At 41.9% G+C, this 25,862-nt stretch overlaps 1 protein-coding gene across 1 annotated transcript in view; it reads left to right on the top strand.

Annotated features, from left to right (window-relative positions):
* Window positions 1-12,517: 12,517 nt before the first annotated feature.
* The window catches only part of NEURL1B (neuralized E3 ubiquitin protein ligase 1B), a 76,235-nt gene continuing 62,890 nt past the window's right edge, over window positions 12,518-25,862 (top strand). Inside the window, exon 1 of the mRNA XM_069102365.1 lies at window positions 12,518-12,809. Within this exon, the coding sequence (XP_068958466.1) occupies window positions 12,779-12,809 (31 nt within the window). The 5' untranslated portion in view covers window positions 12,518-12,778. The remainder of the gene's footprint in view (window positions 12,810-25,862) is intronic.

The following is a 25,862-nucleotide window of genomic DNA, read 5'->3' as shown; positions in this document are numbered from 1 at the left end:
CCTTTAAAGCCAGCTGCAGCAAAGTTAAAGTTGGTAAAGTTTGTACTTAGTGCTTTACTTTACCCAGATATATTCTCTACCACCACCACGACCTACGTCCCAAGTGGCCTTTACATTTGTCATTCAGGACACATAGTAGGCACTTAATAAATGCTTGTTTCATTTTTTAAAAATAATTTTTTGTTACATTTTAAGTTCTGAACCATCTCCCTCCCTCCCTTCCCCACCTCACATTAAGAAGGCCACCATTTAACACAGACTTATAAATATATGTAAAAGGATACTATACATCTATTTATCAGTTCTTTCTCTGGAGGTGGGTAACATCTTCCTTCATAGGTCCTTTATAGTTGATTTGAGTTTTTATAATATTCAGAATAACTTGGTTGTTCACAATTATTCTTCAAACAATATTGCTGTTAGTATATACAAGATTCTCTCGTTTCTGTTCTCTTTATTCTTCATTATTTCATGGAAGGTTTTCCCTGTTTTTCTACAATTAATCAGCTCATCATTTCATGCAGCACAAGAGAATTCTATCACAATCATATATCACAACTTGTTCAACCATTCCCCAATTAATGGGCAACCCCACAATTTCCAGTTCTTTGCCCCCACAAAGAGAGCTGCTATAAATACTTTAAAACATAAAGGTTCTTTTCCTTTTTCCTTGCTCACCTTGGGAAACAACCCTAACAGTGGTATTGCTGGGTCAAAGAGTATACATTACACATTTTCATAACTCTTCTGGCATAGTTCCAGATTGTTTTCCAAAATGGTTGGATAAATTCACAGTTCCACCAACAGTGTATTAATGTCCCAGTTTTTCTACATCCCCTCTAACATTTGAAACTTTCCCCTTCTATCATTTTAAGCAATCTGATAGGTGTGAGATAAAATGCTTGCTTCATTGAGTTAGAATGGCTGAATGTTAAAGCTGGAAAGATTCTGAAAAATCTTCTAGTCCAGAGATTCTTACCCTTTTTTGTGTCCTGAACACTTTTGGCAGTTTGGTGAAGTCTATGAACCCCTTCACAGAATGTTTTTAAGTAGATATTTGGTAGAAAATGGAAGGAAGGAAGTATTAACTCAGTTGGAGGCTAGTGAAAATAAAGATGTAATTTTTCCCCCATTCAAGTTCATAGATTTCCCTGAAACCTATCTACAGATCCCTGGTTTATGGACTCCAGGTTAAGAATCCTTAGGTGAGTTCAGCCCTCCATACCACCATCCCAGTTCCTTATTTTTCATGGGAGGCAAAGCCACTTGAGTTAGAAGGAGAGGACATTTCTGAGATTCTCTGTCCTCGTATTTTAAGACTTGACCTTGGATCCCCCTGCAATGAATGAATGTTTGGACTGCAGGACAGTTGCTAGACCTCTCTGACTATCCTTTCTTATAGAATTCAGAGTTGAAAGGGCCATTTTGAACCCAAATAAGAATCCTTTCTACCAAATATCTAACCAGCAGACATCCAGGCTTTGCTTGAAAGTGAGTACAGGCCCACTGCTTCCCAAGCTAGCCCATTCCAGTTTGGGACTATTCCAAACATTAGGAAGTTTTTCCTTACAGTTTTCCTTCCACTCTTGCTCCTATCTCTGCCCCTCCCCTTGTTTGATGAGGAGTTCTGCATATCTGGGAGGGGCTGACTAGGCTTAGAACCTATTACTGCCCATAGGCTTTAAGCCCTAGGCTCAAACATAGAGTTAGCACAGAAAGACTGGTGGGACCAGAATAACCAGGTTACTCATTACCTCCCTGGAGTTGGGGTGGGTTGTTAAGTAAAGTCTTGCCTGGGACCTTCTGATCCTTCCCATGACAATGGAGACTTTATTTTTCCTAGTTACATTTTGAGAGTTGGGAACCCCACTGAACATGCTGAAATTCTCCAAGGAATGAATGCTACTCACCTTTCCCCAGCACATCCTACTTCCAAAGCATAAATTTAAAAAACTTAAGAACTCTGATTAACACATTGATCAACCATGATTCCAGAGGACAGATGAAGAATGCTACCCATCTCCTGATAGAGAGGTGAGGGATTAACATGCAGAATGAGACATGGCTTTTGAACATTGCCAACACAGAAATTTGTTTTCCTTGATTGTACTTATTTGTTACAATACACACACACACACACACACAAATCCAACTTTCATGCCTTTGCCAGTAGCATTCTTATACTTGGAATGTTGTCTATTCCCAACCCTCTCCTCCCCATCTCCACCTGTTGAAATCCTACCCATCTTTCAAGACACAAAGGAAATATTCAAAGACTACTTGAAATGCATGGAATTCCTAAACCATTCTGACCAGTCTTTTCTCAAAGTAAACTCTTATTTACAGGATCCATAAGTACTACTTTCTTAGTGCAAGTCTTGAGTTCAAAAAACCAATAGGGAAAATCTCTTATTACAAACCAGCCTGTCCACACTGTTCCTATCATGTCTCAAAGGTAGCCAACCACTCTGCCAACGCCTAGGGTCAAGGTTCTCTTGGGGGCACTATGAACAAAGCAGAATTGAAATAGTTCAAAAGAAATGCAAAATGAGCATTAGAGATTGTGATTGGAGAGTCCACCCAAATGTTCACACAGACTATTTGTGCCCAGCCTATGGTAGAACATTCCCAGCTCACATTGGTCTGATCAGTCACAGTTGGACACACGAACTTGACTCCAGCATAGTAATGCCATTTTGGTCCTCTTTGAGAACGAAGGACAAGAACCAAGCATTAGCCCAATCATTCAGGGACAATTAGAAATAGAAACTTCCTGTCCTTTGGCTTATGAGTTGGCTCTCCAATCACCTCTCCCCCCCCCATTAATATCTTCCACATCAGCAAAAGGATCAGTAGGTTAAAGTAACCCTTATTTGGAGTAGCCAGAGTTGAGACTAGAAGGTATCAAAAACCTGTTTCTTTTCTAAAACTGTCTCCCATCCAGTCTGGCTGGGTGCTAGTCCCTGTAAATTATCACTTCCCAGGAACTGCTTCGTCCTTCACTCTGTCTCTAGAATCTCAGTAGAATGCTAACAGCCCCGAGATTCATCACACTTGGAGTGAGGAGCATCCAAAGGAAAACAGAACAAAACAAAACAACAACCCAGCTCCTGACCAGGGCAGAAGGCTTGCAGAGGAGAGGGGGACATGGTATAGGGAGATTTGAAGTAGGGCCCAGACACTGTTCCTTCGTGTATTTTCACATCTTCATGTCTCCTATTCTGCCTATTCTCCCCACCCACGTCAGTAGTATTTCCCTTCTGGGACACACTAGGAGCTTCGTCTTTTTAACAAGGGTCTTGGGCACTCAATGCAACAAACATTTATTAAGTGCCTACTAAGAGCAAGACATGCCAAGTCTAACTAATATGGGTAACAATGAAGGAAGCTACTACTTAGAAACCAAAGACTTTTCCTATAAAACCAAGGAGATGGGAGTGTGCTTGAGTAAATAGGGCACTTACATGGAGCATTGAGATATCTAAACCCCAAAGTCCAAAAGGCTTGATTAAATTGCTTTTCAAACTTTCGGTGGCTGAATTACCTTTCCACATCTCAGTGTCATGGTCTATAAAAGGGGTTCTTAACCTTTTTGTGTGTGTCATGGACTCCTTTGGCAGTCTTGTGAAGCCTAGGTATTCCTTCTCAGAATGATGTATTTTTCCAAATAAATTTATAATTACCAAAAATGCTAAATTTTAGTCAGAGGTTAGTGAAGATAAAGATGCATTTTTTTTCTCCATTTACTTACACAGACACCCTGTTATCCATTCATGAACTCCTTTAGGGGGCAAGGAACCCAGGTTAAGAAGCCTTGGTTCATAAAATCAGCAATAATCATCAAAATTTTACAACCTATGGCCAAACTGTCCCAAAGTCATGAGTGGTACCTCTCATGGGATGTTTGGGAAAATGGGAGGCAGTTAGGAGAAGGGGAAATGGAAAATGAAGAATGAGTTCACTTCTCCCTTGAGATAGAAAAAAATGGCTTCTCAAAGCTAATTTGTTGCCCTTGGCAATAAGAGTTTGTTTAATAATGGTAAACCCTGATATGGATCTTAGAACCTGGAGCTGAAAGATACTTCAGGCATAATTTAACCATTGGATCATAGAACAGAACTGGAAGGGATCATCTATCACAAACCCTTCATTTTATAAATGACAAAACTAAGATCTAGAGAGGGAAAGTGTCTTGCTCAAAGTCATCTGGGTGATAAAGGGCAGAACCAGCCACACAGATTTTCTGACTCTAAAACCATTATTTTTTTTCCACCACAAAATGTTGCCTCCTTGGCAACATTTCCTGTTCCTTTAGAAACATTGCTAAAAATCACCCTCATATCCCAGTCCCAGCTCTTATTTTGTCCTCTAAAATTAAGAGGTTGGACTACATAACTTTTAACATTTAGAGCTACAACTGGTTCTAAACCCTGGGACCCTGTGTCCAAGTCAGCTCTTGATGATCAGGGAATGGGGGAGAAATGTACCATTCATTCACACAGAAGGGAGAATCAGGTTCTTCTCTTAATCTGAGCTGTTTGAGTATCTTCACAGTGCCTCAGCACTTACTAAATTTTACTTTATAATGTTCTGAATATGAATGAAAGTGTCAGTGAAACATCTTGAGCTTCTTGGGAGATTTGAGCTATATATAAATAGGTGATGTGTTCATTGTATAATAAGAGCTACCGTGCATGAAGGAAGGTGAATACACACATGAATACATCATATGACCCTGGCTCTTCTGTAGAAGAGAATCCTGTCTTGGTCACATGGTACCATTAGCTGATCTCAGGCAGAGGCTGCTGAGCTCACCTTTAAAAGAGATGTATCTTCATGCGTTTTGGGGGGACAAGAGAGGGGGAGCGGAAGACATCTTGTTTTTCAGTTCATCTGGGGAGTTCGCATTTAAACGCATCTCTCTCCAGCTGTAGCCAACCGAATGACAAGCATCATTCATGCTGGTGACAGAGTCTCATTGTTTCTGCTTAGGTGTGGTTTCTTAAGAAGTAGCTGGCCCTGCTGATTGATTATTGCCAGAAAGACCAGCTCAGCATCATTTTCACCACACCTAAAGCTGCTATAGTCAGAAGGCATTCTCCAGTGAAGAGAAATATGAGTTAAAGCCTTAAAGAGCCTTAGAAATCTTATCCACTTAAATGATCAGGAATAAGTGGCCCTAGTCAACTGGTTAATATATCTTGTTTGTACATAGTTATTTGCAAGTTGTCTTCCTCACTCGACTGGGAGCTCCTTGAGATCAGGGATTATTAGTATTATTATTATTTGCCATTCTTTGTATTCCCATTGGTTTGCACAGTTCCTGGCACATAGTAGGCACTTAAATGCTAAATGACTGAATGGGTCTCAGTAGGCTTTGGAATCTGAATCACAGAACATAGAGACTGTAAGGGACCTTAAAAGCCATATAGGCCCAACTCTCTTATTTTACAGATAAGAGAACTGAAGCTGAGAGACAGTGATTTACCCAAGGTCATATAGCCAATTAATAGCAAAGTCCCATTACACCCATTACACTGCCAGACAAAGGTACTGGTACATACTATGTGGCCCATTGAAAGCAGACCTCCTTCCACAGGGGACAGTTTGGAGGTTCTTTTATGGATGAGATGGCCAGTTGTCAACAGATGCTTTTAAAAATGCTTTATGGCTAATGTAATTTTTTTTCCTGTGAGAATTGCTACCAGTGTGCCCATCGGTAAATCACTTCTCCTTGATGGGCTTATTTTCTTCATCTGTTAGTGAGGGAAATAGACTAGCAGATTTCTGAAAATCCCTTATAATGATAAACCTTTGAACTCTGGGGTCCCAAATAAATATAGGTTATATGAAATGACTTAGGTCAGATTTTGGGTACTGAGACTTTATGTATATATACACATATGTACATATTATACATATACAATTTTTTCCCAATTACTTTTTTATTATTTGTGTTTTTTTAAGTTTTGAATTCCAAATTCTATCCTTCCCTTCTTCCTCCCTTTCCACTTCCCTGAGATGGTAAGCAGATATAGGTTATACATGTGTAAGCAAGTAAAATACCTCTTTACTAGTCATTCTGTACAAGAAGACTTGAATAAAAGGAAAAGAATGAAAGTGAAAAATACTGTGCTTCAGTCTGTATTCAAACAATATCAGATCTTTTTCTGGCAGATAATATGCTTCATTTGTCCTTGGGAATTGTCTTGGATAGTTGTATTGCTGAAAATAGTTAAGTCATTCACAGCTCTTCATTGAACAATAGTGCTCTTACTGTGTACAACATTGTTCGGGTTTTGCTCACTTCACTTTGCATCAGTTCATGGTAAGTCTTCCTAGGTTTTTCTGAAGCGATCTTGTTCATCATTTCTTACATCACAATTATATTCCATCACAATCATATACCACATTTTGTTCAACCACTATCTAATTGACAGGCATCCTTTCAGTTTCCAATACTTAGCCACCACAAAAAGAACTGTTATAGTGAATAGAGCACCAGCCCTGGAGTCAGGAGGACCTGAGTTCAAATCCAACCTCAGACACAACACAAAACTAGCTGTGTGACGTTGGGCAAGTCACTTAGCCCCAATTACCCTACCTTCCCCCCTCCAGAAAGCAAAGAAAAAAAAACTGGTATAAATATTTTTGTACAAATAGGTCCTTTTCCCCTTTTTTATGAACTAAAATTTAGAGACATTCTGTATTTGTATAAATGTTTAACAAGATTCAAATCTCTTTTGAGGAAAATATTGGGCCTACCCTTAGGCACTCCCTACTCCCACCAGTGCTAAAATGGGTCACACAAGTACAAACTTTTACAACAAAGCAGATTAGCCATATCTGCCCACAAACTCCCACCCCTTGACGCCCACTCTCCATACCCTGATAACAAAAGCATTTCATTATCACTTCTACCATCAATATAGACTAACTACAACAGAGGTATTTGTTAAAGAATTCAGGAATTATGTGCTATAGTAACCGCCCAAGCAGCAATGCCATATATTAGGGGGTCGGGGCGAGGGGGGGGGGAGGAGAGGGAACAGGCTGGAATTGGAGTCAGAAAACCTGATTTTTATTCCCACTTCAGATGCTTTCTAGTTGTAGAGTCTCTTAACCGCCTTGTACCTCACTTCCTTCATCTATAAAATGAGAGGAAGGGATCAGACTGCATGGCCTCTAAGTCCCTTCTGGCGCACAGTAAGCATTTAATATATGCCAAGTTGATTGAATTCTATTTTTTTTAGATAGAACCTGTAATACCACGAGGTCCATCTCTGCTACTCCTTTGATGGGTCACCTCAGGCAAGTCTTTTCCTTGGAGCTCGCATGGAACAGTGGGAGAAGCACAGATTCTAGAGTCAAGGGACTTGGATCCAGCTGATTTTTTTATTATTAGTGTGATAACAGGCAAGACACTGAAACTCCTTATCTGTAAAATGAGGATCCTGCTAGATGGCATCTGAGGTCCTTTACATCTCCCAATCTATGATTCTGTGGTTCTTCTTTGGGCTTCCCTTGCCTTGTCTTCAAGATAGCTAACAATAGATAATATAGTGCTTTAAGGTTTGCAGAGTACTTTAAAAAATATTATCTCAGGGGCGGCCAGGTGGCTCAGCGAGTAAGAGCACTGGCTCCAGTGTTGGAATGACCTGGATCAAATCCGGGCTCAGATACTCAACACCACACGCAGAAATAACTGGCCATATAACCTTGAGCAAGTTACTTAACCCCAATTGCTTAAAAAAATATATTATCTCATTCTATCTTCACAAAAGCCCTAGTAGGTAGTTGATATTATTATCCCCATTTTATAGATGAGGAAACTGAGGCAGATCAAGGTTAAATGATTTGCTCAGGGTCAAGCTGAGGTCAGATTTGAATTCTGGTCTTCCTGACTCCAGATTCAGGGCTCCAACCACTGAAGAACTTAGTTGCCCTAAAGAGGGAGTGTAATGTAGCAGAAGGGATCTCAGTTTTGGATAGAAGACCTGGGCTTCTTCCTATATCTAGTGCTATTTAATAATACTAGCGTGCTCTTGGGAAAGTCACTCTGCCTTCTGGTCTTCCATTTCTTCATCTCTAAAATAATGGAACTGGGCTAGGTTAGCCTCTGAGGTCCTTTCCAGGTCTAAATACTATGAAACATTCCCTTAAAACATAAGATAATTGAGAAAAAAAGAACACTGTGAGGGAAGTCAACCAGACTAGAAGATCTCAAAGATTCTATATTCTGTTAATTCTTCTAAAATTCGGAGGTTTCCAAACTTATTTGGCCTATTGCCCTTTTAAAAAAAATTACTCAATGCCCCCCCCCCCTGAAAATCTACTTTCTTTAACCCTTTGATGGTTTTTAAAATTTGCATAATTTCAAAAAATCTTAATTTTTTTAAATGACACCTCTTAAATTTAATAATTTATTGTAAGTTTGTGGGGTTTTCCTGCATTGAAATTTTGATGGTGTGATATTGTGTCATGTAATCGTATAGTATGGTATTGTAAACAAGTCATTACAGGCACATATTCCTTCCAAAGCATGTTGGACTTCCTGACAATGTGTGACAGGCCTACCAACACTTGCTTGTTAAGACCTGTTAGAGGACCTGACCACTGATGGGCTATAACTTGCATTTTTGTGTTTATTTGGAAAATAAGGTAATCAATATGACTTTAACTCTGTTACACAACAGATGAAACATGTATGAATGGTTTTTCAAAATTATCTTCTCTTTTCTTCTTTCTTTATGCCATTGCCTCTTTATTTTTATTCAACACCCCCAATTGTACCAGAGGCTATTATGCCCCCCATCATTCCAGCACCCCCTCAGTGGGTGGTATCACCCACTTTGGGAACCCACGATAGATTTTACAAATTAAATCTCTATATTAAATTAGGCCATAAGAAAGAAAAACACTAGATTATATCTTCACTTTTTCCTCTGTCTTTTCTAGAGAACTAATATTACAATCATCACAGAATCTGAACTGGAGGGAACCTCAGAGACCATCTAGCTCAATTTTGACCTGAACAAAAATCTGTTCTATAGCATATCAGGCCAATAGTCATCTAGTCTTTGTATAAGGAGCTTCAGTGAAAGGGAATCATTTTCATTGGACCTTGGGACAGTTCTAATTGTTAGGTATGTTTTCATTGCTTCCAGATGAAATCTGCTTCCCTATACCCTTCACCTATAGCTCCTTGCTCTGCACTCTGGGGACAAGTAGAACAAATCTTCCCCTCCATATGATAGCCTTTCCAATACTGTTCTCATGTCCTTGCTCAGTCTTTTCCTTTGGAGCAGTGTTTGTTTCTTTTGAAAATTCAAATACATGATTTGCCACTTTAACAGTGTCCTTTATGCAAGGACCCACCTGGCAAATTCCATCTTAAATTTTTAGCTCCAGGTAAAACCTTGCTTATGTAAAAGAATCCACATAACTCTTTCTTATTAGACAATGAGAACTATGTAATCCACTGTGTTTCTCCATTGGCCTTAACAATTGGGGAACAGAGGTTAAGTCCAATAACCAAATTATAATAATCTACCCAAGGTTCCTGATAACATCTACTTCTTTTGCAGTTTTCAGATTGTACCTGTTCTGCTGTTACCCATAACTGTCCTGTTCCATATTAAGTCTTATATGCTACATCAGATCTTTTTTGGAAAGAGGCAAAATGTAAATCCTTAATAAGTATTCAAGAAACCACAGAGGGAATCCCTTTGTTAGGCAAAGGATTGCCTTGTAATTATGTGAAAATCTGGATTTACAAACCAGATGTTAGGGTTTGCTGTACACAGAGTGCACCTGTACAGCTTTTACTAGGCTGAGAATTTTTGTTTGCCTCAAGCCTACATTCCCATAAGATTTCCCAACACTGACCACTTAAATTCATTACGAGTAACTGCCCTCTGAATGCACTTTTGTTCTGGGAGGATTGCTAAATTACAGGCAGGTGACAAAACTAAGAATGCTTTCTGTGACCATTTGCTAAAGATATGGATACACTTTACCATGCCCCATTGTCCCTAATCACAACCAATCTGGTTATGCATTTCTACAGAAAAATCAAATGAAGAAAGCTAAGGGACTGACTGATTCCAGCTATAAAATCTCTTCCCCCCAGAGTTTTAAAAATGGAAAATGGCTGGGAGCATTCAGTTTTTTTTTATTTTCACTCATGAAATGTTCAAACAATGCATTTCCAAATATTAAGATAGCACAGCATTCATGAAACATGGGCTCTATATGAACAAAAATCTGACAACAGTCTTGATATTATAGAACTGATGAGGAAATATACCTCCCTCCTTTCAGCAGAGGTGGGGGACTACAGGTTAAAATGCTGCACACACTATTAGGCATGGTCATTTTCGGCTGGTTTTGCTTAATTGCTTTTCTTTGTTATTGGAGACAACTCAATTTGGGGTGTCTTTGGGAAGGGTATAGGGTAGTGTATCCAAAAATGACTGTGATAAGAGATCACCATTGGGTTGACTCTTAGGTCAAATTGAGTTGCATCAAATAATAACTACTATGTGCATCAATTTATGCAACCTCCTGTCTTACTCAGACTCTCACTGCTCCTGTCTTGAGGCCTCTCAGTTAATGATGATGCCCGGGTGGGCTTATTATTGTAAAATGAACAAAGTGATGAATTTAGAATCATAGAACCTGGGGTCAAATTTATGACCCAGATTTATGACTCATCCCTAGAGTGACTTTGAGAAAATCACTTAACTTCTTTGGGGCTTATTTTACTCATTTGAAAAATAAAGGAAATTGAACTAGATGACCCCCAAGACGACTTTTTACTCCTTCCTTAAAGCTGGCAATAATACAGAAGCAAATAATACCCAAATGGAAGCCTAGTAATGGTCGTTTCCTAATTAAGAAAGAGCAGGGCAGCTTTCGGGAATCTTTTCCCCTCTGGAGATGTCTAGAATTTAAAGTTACAATGTATTTCCTTTGTACTATGGATTGGCAAAAGGAGCACTCCACCTTATAATAAAGATTCCTATGGGCTACACTAATCATCTCCAGTTTCTCTCTACTCCTTTCCCACCCTGCCCCCATCTTCCCTGACACCTAGGCAGCTAGTTGGTACAATGGACAGAGCCTTGAATCTTAAGTCTGGAAGACCTCAGTTCAAATCCAGCCTCAGGCACTTTACTAGCTGTGTCACCCTAGGCAAGCACTTGTCTTGGTTTTCTTATCTGTAAAATGGGGATAGAAACAGCACCTATCTCTCAGGATTACTGTGAAGATAAAATTAGATATTTGTAAAGCGCTTTGCAAAATTTAAAGCGCTATACAAATGCTAGCTATTATTTGCCTTGCTCGGATTGCCCTCATTACCCTTCTACAGTGCCAAAGTTCTCCTCATTCAAACAGCTACAGAAATTCTGTCTTCTAAGAACTCACTAAGAAGCAGCGATGCCAGACTAACAGCCTCTCTCTCCTCATTAGAGAGCTAGAAGCTTGTGAGGGGGAAAAAAATAGCCTGGACGGAGAGCCCGGGGATCTAGGTTCAGCTAAAAGGGTACTGGGGAGGGGGAAAAGGGATTTTGAATTAGACAATCTGGTTGAGAAGCTGGACTCTACCCAAACTCATTGTGACCTTGGGCAAGCGCATTCATCTATTCACTTAATTTAATATTTACTAAGCATACCAGGTGCAAGACACTTTGGTACCCAAAGGCAAAAAACAAAAACAACTAAGGAAACTGTCAGTTGGTGAGTGGGGGTGGGGGTGGGGAGAACAACAGGTATACAGATGAGCCGATACAAAACAGAAATTATGAGGGGGGAAGACAGGAAGAACTCGTGGGAATCAGGGAGGACCTCTTGTAACACATAGCATCTGTAAAATGAGGAAACTGGACCAGATGACTTGTAAGGCCTTTTTCAGTTCTAAATTCCATTATCTCCGTCTCCGTTGACCTTGGGCCAATCCCTTCGCCTCTCGGGCCAGGTGGAGGTGGAAGGATTGGGCATTAGCTCCCCTCCAGACTAGGTTCTTTCTAGCTCTGTCCCTCCTTCCTTTCTTTCTGTTAAATGCACTTGTCCCTTTTCGCTACTAACGTCAAGGCACGCATTGTTTCATTCCTGCCTTTTGTCCGGCTGGGTGCCTGCTGGGTAGGCATTGGGGCAGGCTTGGCTGGCTGCGTCTGTCGCTCTGCCCTAGTTGCTACGCTCCTAAGAGTCAAGGACCTCTGCTGGGTTTGCACAGTGCAAAGGCTGCTGGGTCGGGGCAGAAGCTCGGCACCCATGCATGTTCTCATGGGAGGCCCCAGAGGGAGCGAAGGAGTGGCGCGGGCTCCCGGCTTTTTCGTCGTTGCTCCTCTCCAGCTGGCCTTTCCAAACTTTCAAAAGATGCGGCCGGACTCCGCCCCCCGTCCCCCACGCCCCGGCGGCCGCTGAGCAGCTGCAAAGGGGAGCTGCGGACCGGGGCGGGTCGGGGCGGGCCGGGGCGGGCCGGGGCGGAGCGGAGGCCGGCCCTACCAGAGCCCAGGTGGCTCCGCCTCCCGGGGGCGCGAGCCGGCGGTGGCCCGGGGAGCTGCTGGCTTGTTCCCTCGCTCGCTGCTAGTGCCGGCAGCAAGCTATGTCCGGGAGCCCAGCCCTCGGACCCGGGCACCCATCGCGCGCGTAGGAAGCAGCCGCAGAAGCCGCCAAGTAGTTAGTTGTCAATGGCCCTTCGCATAGCGGAGCAGGACCGGACCAGGGGACCCTCCGCGCCTTCTCTGCCGCTACCCACCCCCACCCGAGAGTGATGGGCAACACGGCTCACAAGACCCTGCCAGGTAAGCGGCCGCTCGTGCCCTGGGCTCCCCATTGGACCCCCGCTCTCCTTTGGCACCGCTTGCCGCTCTCTGCTCGCCCCTCTCCGGCCGTTGCGCTGGCTTGTCGCCCGGTTACGGGGCTTGGCTGACCAACTGCCGGCGTTTCCCGCCCTCCCAGCCCGCCAACACACACACACACACACACACACACACACACACACACACACACACACACACACACACACACACGACACATGCCCGAAGCCAGGCCGTGCCCACTGGGGTTGCCGCCTCCAGCCAGAGAACAAGGCGGCAGAACTGCCCGCTGCCCTCCACCCTGTTCTGGGCTCCAGCGCTGGCCCTTTGCTCCTCCAGCATCCCTCTCCTCCAGGTGCCGAGGCTGCTCAAGCTTACCCCATTCTCTTCTCCCCTGCCGGGGGGACCCCGGCTGGAGCCAGGTGCCAGCTCCCTCCCCCTAATGCTCTCCATTATCCTAGCCTTTGGGGCTCTTCCCACCTCCACAACACATATTCTCTCTCTCTCTCTCTCTCTCTCTCTCTTTCTCTCTCTCATTCGTCTGTTCCAAAGTAAAATTTCATTGACAGGGGTAGTGGGCACAGGTAGCTGCCTGGCATTCGAGAGCTCACCTGACACCCCTGAGGTGTGTGTTGGGAAAGGGAGGGATGGAGGAAGTAATTCATTAGGGTCGCTGGGGCAGCGGCGGAGGAAAAAGCAAAAACATCTAGACCATAGACTCTCCTGCGCCAGCCCCACCCCAGAACCCCTGCACCCCAATCGCCTTCTTGTCTGCTCTAGTGCAGGGAATGCTTCCTGGAAGAGGCAGCCACCATCTCTCCTTCCCCTTTGTTTAAGTCGTTTCTCTTATGCCCCCAGCTTGTTGGAGGGAGGGAAGCCTTGGCTGAGAAGTAGACAGTCTCAGGGACAACAAGATCCAGGTCTTGGTGGCCAGAGGGGGTCCTCTGGGAGGCGCCACCTGCGGAGGGAACTGGTCTTACTCCCTGAACTGCCAGGGACAGAGTCCACCAGGGTGAAAGTATTTGCTCCAACCAATGTCTTAGAGGCTCTGAGGACCAGGAGGGTGACTGCAGAGGGTAGAGGGAGAAGGGACAGCAGGGGATCCCAAGAGAGTCCTGAAACAGACTGGTGTCAGGCTGACAGGCTTCAGGACTGTGAGAAGGGATGAACTTTCTTCCTTGCTTGTCACCACCTGCAACTTCCACAGCTGTTTGGCACCATAGGGGCGACAGTATTTGGACAGGGCTGTCTGTTGGCTGTAGAGGTCTTTGTCAACCAGTCAGCCTTTTCAGGACCGTTCCTGGCAAGTGGTCTAAGGCCAGTGACACAGAAAAGGCTTTCTTGTCCTCTGTCCTGTTATGTTATCGTATGTTTCTGTTTTCCTGTAAGTTATTCATTCCCTGGGTTTGAATGCCTCCCTTACCCTATAGTTGAGTGGATTCTTATGGCAAACCTTGACTATCTGTTGATCAAAGATCACAGTCTGGCAAGATATGGAACGAGTGTGTTGTTAGGAAATAACAGGCAGTTTTCTGTAGAAGGTTAGAGGTGGGTTTTTTTTTTTAAATAAATCTACAGAAAGAAAATTCAGTGAGATAGTGTATAGAGGCCCAGCAGGAGACTTGAGGAGGACAGATCACCTTATCCTTCCACACCCCCACACACATCATCTCTTCTTCCTTGGCATCTCACACATGGTTATCAGAACATAATTTCTCTTCCACTCAAGGAGATTGAAATAGATTAGTGATAAACTCACGGATTTTAAAAACTGGGCTGTGGGAGGTAAAAACATCTAATCATTGCTCTGGATGAACCTCCGAGGTAATTTCAAGACCCTGCAGAGGAACTCTAGAAATTCAGCAAGCTGGTGAGGGCTGAGAAAGGCCTTGATACAGTGTGATATATTTTACATTTTTCTGGGTCCTCATTGTGACTCAAAGGTGACTAAATTTTCAGATAAGCATGAATCCTGGTATAGCCTACAAAGCTGCAAAGGCTTTCAGTAGGTACCAGAAATGATTTGTCTGTCTGTCTGTCTGCCTAGAGCCGTGTTATGAGCCCCTTTGGCAATCTGGTGAAATCTATAGACCCCTTCTCAAAATGATATTTATTGCATACTTTCATAATGGAAAGAAAAGCTAAATTTGTTAGAGATTGGTGAAAATAATGATGTAATTTTTTTCCCTATCCAAGTTCATAGACGTCCTGAAATCTATCTATGGACCCCAAATTAAGAACCCCAGGTGTTGAGAGGAACCTAGTCAAATGTAAAGAGAGGCACACACTGGTGATGAATTTTGCCAGCATAGCTACTCATGAATACCATCAACCCAGGCAAAGAGAAGCAGGAGTAGTGAGGATGAAAGGAATATCCATGCCAAAGGTATCGTATGTCCATGAAGGATTGTGGTACCCTTGTGTAATGCAAAGAGCAAGGCAGCATACATAAGTGGAAAGAACTCTGGATTTGGAGTCAGAGGACGTGGGTTCAAATCCCAGCTCTGCCACTGATTGTTAGACAATTTGGCAAATTAATCAATCTCTCTGTTCTTCAGTTTCCTTACTTGTAAGATAAGGCTAAACTAGATAGGCTCTAAAGTCCCCTCTAACTCTAAATCTGGGCAGCCAAGTGGTGAAGTGGATAGAGCTCTGCCCTTGGAATCAGGAAGGCTCATCTCTCTGAGATTAACCTGGTCTCAGACACTAGCTGTGTGACCCTGGGCAAGTCACTTAACCCTTTTGCCTCAGTTTCCTCATCTGTAAAATGAATCTAATCCAATATCTTTGCCAAGAAAACCCCAAAATGAGATAACAATAAGTTGGACGTGACTGAACAACAACAAAAGTTTTAAATCATTCTATGACTAGAAGGCTGGAGACTTCTGGTGTAGTCCCAGCTCTGCCATTCAATGACTGGATGACCTTAGGTAATTCACTTCTCTCTCTGGCATCAGTTTCCTCATCCATAGTGAGTTAGAGGTTCTTAACTTTTCTTTGTATTATGTTTCCCTTTGACAGGCCAGTGAAGTTTATGGACCCCCTCTCATAATATTTTGTTTTGTTTTTGTTTTGAGACTGGATCTCCCTACCTGCCCTAGGCTAGAAAAACCTCTCAATTCCATACTAATTGACCTCGGAGCTTTGACCTACTCCCATTTCTGACCTGGGTTAGTTCATCCCTCCTTAGGCAGCCTGGTGGACCTCCCCTCCTTGAGGTTCACCATATAGGTACCAGACAGCTCAGAATGGCTTTAACCCATTGCTTCTCAGAGCTCCCCAGGTCAAGTGATCCATCAGCCTTAGCCTCTCCCAGTGCAGGGATTGCAGGCTTATACCACCCTTCCTGACCCAGAATAATGCTTTTAAATGAATAAAATGCAACACATAGTACTACAAAGGAATCCAATTATATTAAAATAAAGATTATTTTTGTTCTCATCCAAGTTTACAGGCTCTGGGCCCTAGGATAAAAACCCCTTAAAGCTCTCTGGTTCTTGACTTCTCTCTCAGGGCTACATTGGCAGCAAGAAGACTCTTGTTTTGGAGGATATGTATAAGTAAAAAGTTAAAATCGGAGTCCTAGCTGCATGTTGCTTGAGTAGGTCTTTGCCCTCTTCCTGGTGAACTGTGTCTGTGGTAGGAGTTTCCTATGGATATAACCAAATATAGCTTGGAATCATTCTCATCCAAAAAGGAACTGGTTTGAAGAATCACACCCTTTACAGTCTCTCTTAATTAAGAAATGTTTATGCATCTCCAGGGCAAAAAGTATTGCTCCAGATGTGGGTCATCTTTCAAGGGTGGGGGTGGGGGTGGGGGTGGGAGTGGGGGCAGACGTACCGAGTATGTGAATGAGAATACAACATTCTAAAAATAGCAAGATATTTATCTAGTAGTATTCCCACTCAAGCACAGGGCTCACTCTCTTGTGCCTGCCTTTATTTTGTAACTCTAAGTGAAGAGTTGTAACACAGATTACCTTTTTTAGTAGTTGTCCACAAAATCAGAATAGACCTCTTAGGCCACCAAACCTAACCATTCCTGATTAGGATTTCCCTCTGCAACATGCTGGACAAGTGGTCAGGCAGCATTTGCTTGAAGGTTTCCAACAAGGGAGAACCTATTCTGTCTGTCTCATTCTTATTTGAGACAGCTGTAATTGTGTTGAAGTTTTTTCCTTAAACTTAACTAAAATCCACTTCTCCATGTCTTCTATCAATAGCTCCCAGTTCTACCCTCTGGGATGAGGCCTAATCCTTTTTCCACAATTTGGCCCTTCTAATACTTCAGGATAATTATCTCGTTGCCCTCCTTCCCCAAGTCTTCTTTTTCCTCAGCTAAATATCTTCAGTTCCTCATACTTTTTTTCTTATAGCATAACCTTGGACCCATAATCTATTCTGATTGCCTTTCTCTGGATGCTCATCCTGTTTTTTGGGTGTCCTTTCTAAAATGGCACACCCTCAACTAAAGTCCAGTAGTCCAGGTGTGGTTTGACTGAGGGCAGAGTGCAGAGGAGCTGTCACCTCCCTATTTTATTTGACTTTTCTTTCCCTTTAGGGACCACTCTCTAGCCACGCTTCCCTATGCATAATTGAGATGGAGGACTTTGGGTTCAAACAATTATAACTTTCTTAAATGGATGGATAACAATGAAAGCAAGGGCAATCCAGGGAAAATGTTCTATTGCAGGGAGTTCAAAAACCTCACTTATGATGCTCAGTGTTTCTAAATTGTGTGTTGAAAGAACTTTTCCATCCTTCCTTGGTGAAAACACCTCTATATTGACTCACAGTTAAGAGGATACTTATATGGAATTCCTTATGAAGAACTTAAAATAATTGACTTCACATTTACTGAAGGAGGGAGGGGAAACAGGGAGAGATGCCCATCTTATCCCTAACAACACATTATTTGCTGCAATGAGGCAAAAAATAAATAGAAGATATTTCGCTGTTCCTCACCTAAAAGTACTTACAACCTAGTTGGGAAGAGATGGGTATGGAAGTGTGGTTGTTATAAGCAATTTGTTTTTCTTTCTTTTTTCCCCCCAATGGAATGAGGTTTGGGTGGGAGAGAAAATAGATTTCTCTTAATTTAAAAAATTGAGAAGTGGGAAGGGTACCACATATGTGAATTGCTGAATGCATTTTCTGGTGAAGTCACTGAATTATTAGTTTTACTTAATTGTTTTACTTTGCCATGTGAGATCTCTCTTGAAGAGAGGATAATCTGTTAAGTGTTTGTAATGTAAAAACAAAATACATCAACACAATTTCAATGGGGGTGGAAGGGAGAGAAAATAAATAAATGCTCATTAATTGAATGTTTTTGTTGTTTTCATTTAAAAACCCACAACAAATTTAAATAACTTTCTAGAGCTGAAAGGAGCTTCTGATCATATCTAGTCCAATCTGTGTACCTCCAGAGGATGCCCTGGACAGTACCCCAAACCAGTGGACATCCAGCATGAAGACCTCTAGTAATGAGAAACTCATTACCAAAAGAGGCATTCCCTTGTGCTTAATGATAGTTCTAATTGGTAGAATGATTTTCCTCATAAAAAGTATGTCTGTCCTCTCTGCGACTTGTTCCAGGGGTTCCTAGGTCTGGCCTCTGGGACCAAGCAGAATATTACTAATTCATCTTCTACACGACTGCCCTTTAAATTCTTGAAGACAGCCATCATGTTCTTTCTTTTCTAAGTCTTCTTCAATTGAAACATATCCCATTTAAGTTGCCCTTATGGACTATGTGCAGAATTGCTGAGAATTGTCAGTCGATGGGGTTTATCAGAAAGCTTCCTAGAGGAGGTGGCTTTTTATGGTAGAAATTGAGAAACAAAGGGCCTAGGAAGAGCCCTCTGAGGCCAAGGATTTGTAACAATGATGTGTGTATGTATGTCATCTTCTCCTCTCTTTGCCAAGACATTCCAACCCTGCCTCTCCCTCCCCAACCATTCTTCATTATTGGCTCAAGCTGAAGAGGAAGCTAAAGATTGGGCTTGAGCTAATTAAGCCACATTCTATTTTACCAATTCAATTTCATTTTTCTGTCTCCACATGTTGATTTATTATCAGAGACATTTTCTGGCTTTAATGTAAGAAGAGAAAATAATTTGGGCAGAGAAACTCTTGACATTGGTAGGCAAAATACAACAAATTAGGCCATTGTTCAGAAAAGACAAGAATTTCTAACTTAGCAAGAACAGCTTATTTCTCGTTTGAATCCAACCTAACCCTACAAGCATTTATTAAATGCCTGCTATGTTCAAAGGGCTGCAGAGACAAAGACAAAATGACCAATGGTCCCTGACTTTAAGAGATATGGCATGTAAGCATCAGTAGTTCTTGAAAGGAGTTTTGCTGGGTTTGCAGTAAAATTTTTAGGTGTTGTGCTGTTAGATGTAAGAAAACTTGTAAATAATTAATATGCATTATAAATTTTAATTACCAACATGTGTAGCATGGTAAGTATAGTGTTTGCAAAATAAACAAAACTTGCCTGTTGCATGTATGTACTAACCTCCTAACTCTGACCTTAAATTTACAAAGAACTTGACAAAATTTACTTCATATTGAAGTCTCCAAACTGTACCTAACATGGCCAATTTTAAAATTAAATGTACCTCTTTTTCTTGTGATGAAGGATACTGTGCCATGAGCAAAAAAACAGTTTGAGGACTACTGATGTAGTTGATAATTTGAGGAGAGAGAGAGAGAGAGAGAGAGAGAGAGAGAGAGAGAGAGAGAGAGAGAGAGAGAGAGAGAGAGAGAGAGAGAGAGAGAGAGAGAGAGAGAGAGAGAGAGAGAAAGAGAGAGAGAGAGAGAAAGAGAGACCTTTAACAGCTGACAGGATCAAGAAAGACTTCCCACAGGAGGGCGGCAGATGAGCTAAGTCTTGAATGAAGCTAGGTATTCTAATAGACACAGGCAAGGAAGGAGAGGTAAACTTGGTCTTATTAAAGGCACCTTTGGCTTATTGGATCCTAGATGTGTCAAATATAGTTTAAAGCAGGTGGAGGTGGGGAGTTAGAGGGTCTTGGTAATCCCTTTTTCAAAAGAGGAAGAGGATCTATGTGGACAATAATATTTATAGAAGCTCTTTTAGTAGTGACAAAAAACTGGAAAACTGAAGGGATGCCCATAAGTGGAGTTATAGGATATGAATATGATGGAATACTATTGTGCTATAAGAAATTGTGAGAGTTTCAGAGAAGCCTGGAAAGACTTGTATGAACTGATTCAGTGAAGGGAACAGAACTGGAACAATTTATGCAATAGCAACATTGTAATGACAGACAAAAGACTTACTGATCTGATCAATGCAGTGACCAAGCATGATTCCAGCATGCTGCCCACCTCCTGAAGGAAAAATGATAGGCTTGCAATGCAGAATTAGACATATTTTTGGATTTGTTTTATTTTGTTTCACTATGAATATTTATTCCAAAGATTTTGTTTTTCTTTCAATGGAGGTGGGGAGAGAGAAGAAAAAAGAAAAATAAACTCATGTTAAATGAAAAAATATTTTATAAGGAACAGCTCATTAATATGAGATGTCTTAACAAGTGGTCAGTTTTTCTTAGGATTCTCTTATTTTTCAACCTTCAAAGAGACCACAGAATTTTTGAAGCCATCTTCTTAGAATCATAAGATTTAGAGGTAGGGGCTCCAGTGTCGGGATGACCTGAGGATCGAATCTGGGCTCAGACACTTAGCACCCACCCAGAAACACCTGGCTGTGTAACCTTGAGCAAGTTACTTAACCCGATTGCTTTAAAAAAAAAAAAAAGATTTAGAGCTAGAAGGAAACTTTAACAGAGCAGTAATTAGCAACTTTGACTCCTGGGGCAATCACTAAGAAATTCACCCAGTGCAAATATCATGAATGATACCCTCATGTCAACTTAAAAAAAAAAAAGAACAGCTTTTATTTTTTCCCCAATTACATGTAAAGACAATTTTAAACATTCATTTAAAAACTTTTTTTTGAGTTCCAAATTTTCTCTCTTTCTCTTTCATCCCCCTCTCCCAGAGACAGTAAGCAATTTGATATAGGTTAAATGTGTTCAATCATGCAAAACATATTACCATATTAGTCATGCTGTGAAAGAAGACATAGACTCAAAGGTAAAAAAAAACACAAAAATATACAGAAGATGAAAAATAGTATGCTTTGATCTGTATTCAGACTCCCATCAGTTCTTTCTCTGGAGGTAGATAGCATTTTTCATCATGAGTCCTTTGAAATTGTCTTGGATCATTGGGTTGCTGAGAATAGCTAAGTCATTTACAGTTGATCATCCTAAATAGTATTACTGTTATGTGTACAATGTTTTCCTGGTTCTGCTTACTTCACTTTGCATCAGTTCATATAAGTCTTTCCAGGTTTTTCTGAAATCAGCCTGCTCATCATTTCTTATGGCACAGTACATATCAACTTTTTAAAATAAATTCATTTTAGGGGAGACTTCTGGGAAAGATCTAAGACCTTGGGATGTATGACCTACCTGGAGAGGAGAGAGCTAGAAAGGACAATGTGTTCTAGTGGGGATATAGAAACACTGGGATGCCAACCCATGTTAATAAGAGGCATTAAGAGATCCTCACTAAAGGAGAAAAAGATCACAGATCATCTGGGATATGTTTCTTAGAGGCAAAGGATAGGAAGAAGTCCATCTGGTAGCCTCCGAACTTATCTAATTATTCTTGCTAACTGGATGCCATTTTCAGGTCTTACCTGATGAAGGAATATAAACATTTTCAGTGCCCCCTAAATGTGGTACCCTGGGGCAAAGCCCCAGTTACCACATCCTAGTTATAATCCTGGATCTTAGTGATCATCCAGTCCAACCCCTCATTTATGTATGTGTAAACTGGGGCTTACTTAGCTAAGGACAGACCTTCACTGAGAGCATCACTAACACACTGGATATCAGAGTTAAGATCCAAAAAGATGGCTCATTGGAGTATATCCAATTGTTATTTATTCTTCATTCTTGAAGAGGACTTGACATCAGGAAGATGATTCCCTGACTTGCAAGTGAATTGGATTTAAGTGAGGGGGTGCTGTGCGAGGTCACTAGCCTCACTTTCTCCTCCTGAGCCATCTGGATCCAGTGGCCAGATATAGATCAGGATGACAGGAGATGGCCCCTGATGTATCTAATTAGATGACATTCAGTAGGGGTAAATGTAAAGTCTTTCTCTTGGGTACAAAAAATCAACTTCATGAATATAAAATGGAGGGAGGCATAGACAGACAGCAGTTATTCTGAAAAAAAAAAAAGATATGGAGGTTTTAATGGACTGCAAGTTCAATATGAATCAGCACTGTGGTGTGGAAAACAAAACGAATGCAATCTTGGACTACATACATATAGCTTCCAGGAATAAGGCCACTGTACTCTCAGCTCTAATCAAACCTCATCTGGAATATTGTGTTCTGCTCTGGGTACCATGGTTTAAGAAGGATGTTGATAAACTTTATAGGGCCCAGAGGAAGGCAACCAGGACACAGGGATCAGTTGAAGGAAATAGGCATGTTTAGCTTGGAGAAAAAAGAAGGCTCAGAGGGGATATGATAGTGGCTGTCAAGTATTCACAGGGGTGTCATTTGGAGGAAGGATTAGAATCGTCCTGTTTGGTCTCAGAGGACAGAACCAAAAGCAATACTCGGAAGCTACAAAAAAGAGGGAAATTAGGCTTAATGTCAGGAAAATCTTTCAAACAAAAGCAAAATGGACTGCCCTGAGTGGTGGTGGGCTCCACCCTCCCCTCCTTGAGGGTCTTCAAGCAGACCTGGATGGCCACTTATGACTGGGATGTTGCCGTCAGAGATTCCTTTTGTATCAGAGTTGAACTAGATGGCCAGGGAGGTTGTGGAAATCTGTGGCTGTCCAGTCACGCAGTTAATTGGTCAGAGCAAAGAGTCAAATACAGGTTCTCTGACTTTCTATGCCATGCAGCTTCTTCAGAGCCTGCTTGTTAAGTAACAAAGAATTGATAAACACCAGCTATTGTAATACCCTTTCTGCATTGTAGTTTTCTCCTCTATCACTCAAATGTGATTTAATGTCATAACTGCCTTTGCCTCAGCTCTGATTTCCCATCTCCTGGCTACTCTGTTTCATATCATTAGAGATTTTATGGGTCTATTGAACAAAAACACTTAACTCCCTCTTGGTAACCCAGCAGTTTCTTCAGTATGTATACAGATATCACAGTGTAATTTGTAACCAAACTGGTTAAGACTTGTAAAACAAGGGGTGGCTAGGTGGTGCAATGAATAGAGCACTGGCCCTGGAGTCAGGAGGACCTGAGTTCAAATCCAGCCTCAGACACTTAACACAAAACTAACCATGTGACCTTAGGCAAGTCACTTAACCCCAATTGCCCTACCTTCCCACTTCCAAAAAAAAAAAAAAGACTTGTAAAACAGATTAAAGAAAGGTTATATTTCTATTTTGAGTGTCAAACAGAAGATGGCTTAGGCTCTGAGCTAAGTTATCTTAGATCAGGGGTGGGGAACTTGTGGCCTTATGGCCACGTGTGACCCTCTAGGTCCTCAAGTGCAGCTCTTGAACTGAATCCAAATTTCACAGAACAAATCCCCTTAATAAAAGGACTTGTTCTATAAAACTTGGACTCAGTGAAAGGGCCACATCCAAGGACCTAGAAGACCACATGTCCTTTGAGACTGCAGGTTCCCCACCCTTGTCTTAGATTGTAGGACTGTAATTCTGTGAGAGAGTATAATATTGTCTTTGTTCTTCATCATCATCACTAGTAGCACTTTCAGGTTAGCAAACAGCCACCTTCCAAATAGTTTCTATTTTAAAAGGGACCTGGAAAGTTTTATTTATGGGGCACAACAACAGAAAAAAAAAATGTAGATTTGGGGTATTCCCCCTCTTCTTTTTTTTTTTTTTTTTTTTAAGCAATCGGGGTTAAAGTAACTTGCTCAAGGTTACACAGCCAGTTATTTCTGGGTGTGGTGCTGAGTGTCTGAGCCCGGGATTTGATCTCCAGGTCGTCCCAACGCTGGAGCCGGTGCTCTTACTCGCTGAGCCACCTGGCTGCCCCTAAGCAATTGGCGTTAAGCAACTTGCTCAAGGTTACATGGCCAGGTGTTTCTGGGTGGGTGCTAAGTGTCTGAGCCCGGGATTCGATCTCCAGGTCGTTCTGACACTGGAGCCGGTGCTCTTACTCGCTGTGCTACCTGGCCGCCCCTCCCCGTCTTCTTTCACATAATCACAACAATAATAATAGTTCACACTTACATAGAGCTTTAAGGTTTACAGATATTATCTCATTATATCCTCACGACAACACTGGGAGATAGGTGCCATAATATTCCCCATTTTATGGATGAGGAAACCAAGGCAGATAGAGATTAAGTGACTTGTCTAGAGTCTGTTGTTATATAGTCGTTTTTTCAATTATGCCCAACTCTTCATGACCCCGTTTGGGATTTTCTAGGCAGAGATACTGGAGTGCTTTGCTATTTCCTTCCCCAGCTCATTTTACAGGTGAGGAAACTGAGGTAAATAAGGTTAAGTGGCTTGCCTAGGGCCACACAGCTAGTAGATGTCTGAGGACAAATTGTACGCAGGAATATCACTCTTCCTGACCCCAGGTCCAGCACTCTATCAATTGGGCCCCCTAGCTGTCTACCTAAGTAGGAACTTAATGTTTGGTGACTGACTATTTTCTTCTTTTGTAACCTCTCTTTTGAGTGACTTCTTTGAGAAGACTTTTTCTTCTTTAACTACTGCCCCACCTCCACCCCAAACACTCCCGTTCTTTTTCCACCAGCCATGGTAAGCTGACGCAAGGTAGGACCGAGAAAAGGAAACCTGGTATAATGTAAGACCTTGCTGAACTTTGGATCGTGAGCACATTGGATTCAAATTCTGCTTCCACAGGCTTCAGAGTGCTATAAAAATATTAGTATCATTTGAAAATTTGTTGGAAACTCTCAGTGAGTTCTTTTTATATATAAAATATGCTTAACTAAGGTCTGCAATTAATTTACCTTTCTACCTTATTGGGCTGTTTGCAATCTCTAGGGTAGGCTGTTTGAGTAATAGATAAACTGTTTAAATAGATAAACTGGTGGCTTTGAACTCAGCTTCCAGCCTCTCATATTTTAGAGCTCTTTGCAGATTACTACCATCCTCACCCCAGCCATTTACTTTATCTTGTCTTTGCCTGGCTTGTCTGATGCTGATGGTTATTCTCAGGGCTGAGTTTGGAAAGGCAGAAAATGCTTTCTCCTCCCTCTCCCTGTTTCTCTCCAGGTATTAATGTGAGCCATGGAAGGTGATGGCAGGCTTCCTGGAACCAGTGCATCCCGCATTCATAGGATTCAGGATCTGAGCGCTGGAAGGGACCTTGAGAATTAGTTAGCCCGCCTCCTTGTTTTACCAGGGAGCTAACTGGGGCCCAGAGGGAGAAAGTAATGGTGCAGTTACTCTCCAAGAAGATTCTTAGAACAGGTAGTTTGCTGTGTGCAGCTATAAAGAAAATTCATCCCCCTCAACCCCCCTCTTCCCTCTTTCTCCACACTCCTCCCCACCGAGTTTCTGTGCTTACCAGTGCGAAAGCAAGCAGCTTAAAATAGAATTCAGGGGCACCAGGTGGCATATGCCTTAAGAGATGTAGAGGTTGATGTGCTGACTTAAAATAAAGAAGAAAGCTACAGGATCGTAAGCATAGATGCCTGAGTAGTGTGTGAATCCCTCTACTCAATTTAGAGAGGACAAAAGAGATTTTTTTTTAATTTTTTGTAGGGTTAGGAGAGAGAGGTTGGCAGAGATGGGTGGGTAGGTAGCCAACTAAAAGGGCAGAGATAGTATGAACATATGAAGAGAAAAAAGTATGTTGCTGAGCCATCTCGTATATGGAAACCTTTCATTGTATTTTAGGATACTCAACATAGTGCCAAACACAGCTTAGCGCAGTACTCGGCCCATAGTAAGGACTTAATAAATGTTTGGTGAATCTTTTCATGCTGCCCTTGCAGAGCCAG

Source organism: Petaurus breviceps, unplaced genomic scaffold (assembly GCF_028583685.1).
Source record: "Petaurus breviceps papuanus isolate PSGF00001 unplaced genomic scaffold, PetGlider_PUasm1.0 551, whole genome shotgun sequence".
NCBI lineage: Eukaryota > Metazoa > Chordata > Mammalia > Diprotodontia > Petauridae > Petaurus > Petaurus breviceps.
The sequence above is the reverse complement of the archived record's forward strand: the minus strand, read 5'-3'. Positions and strand labels throughout refer to the sequence as shown.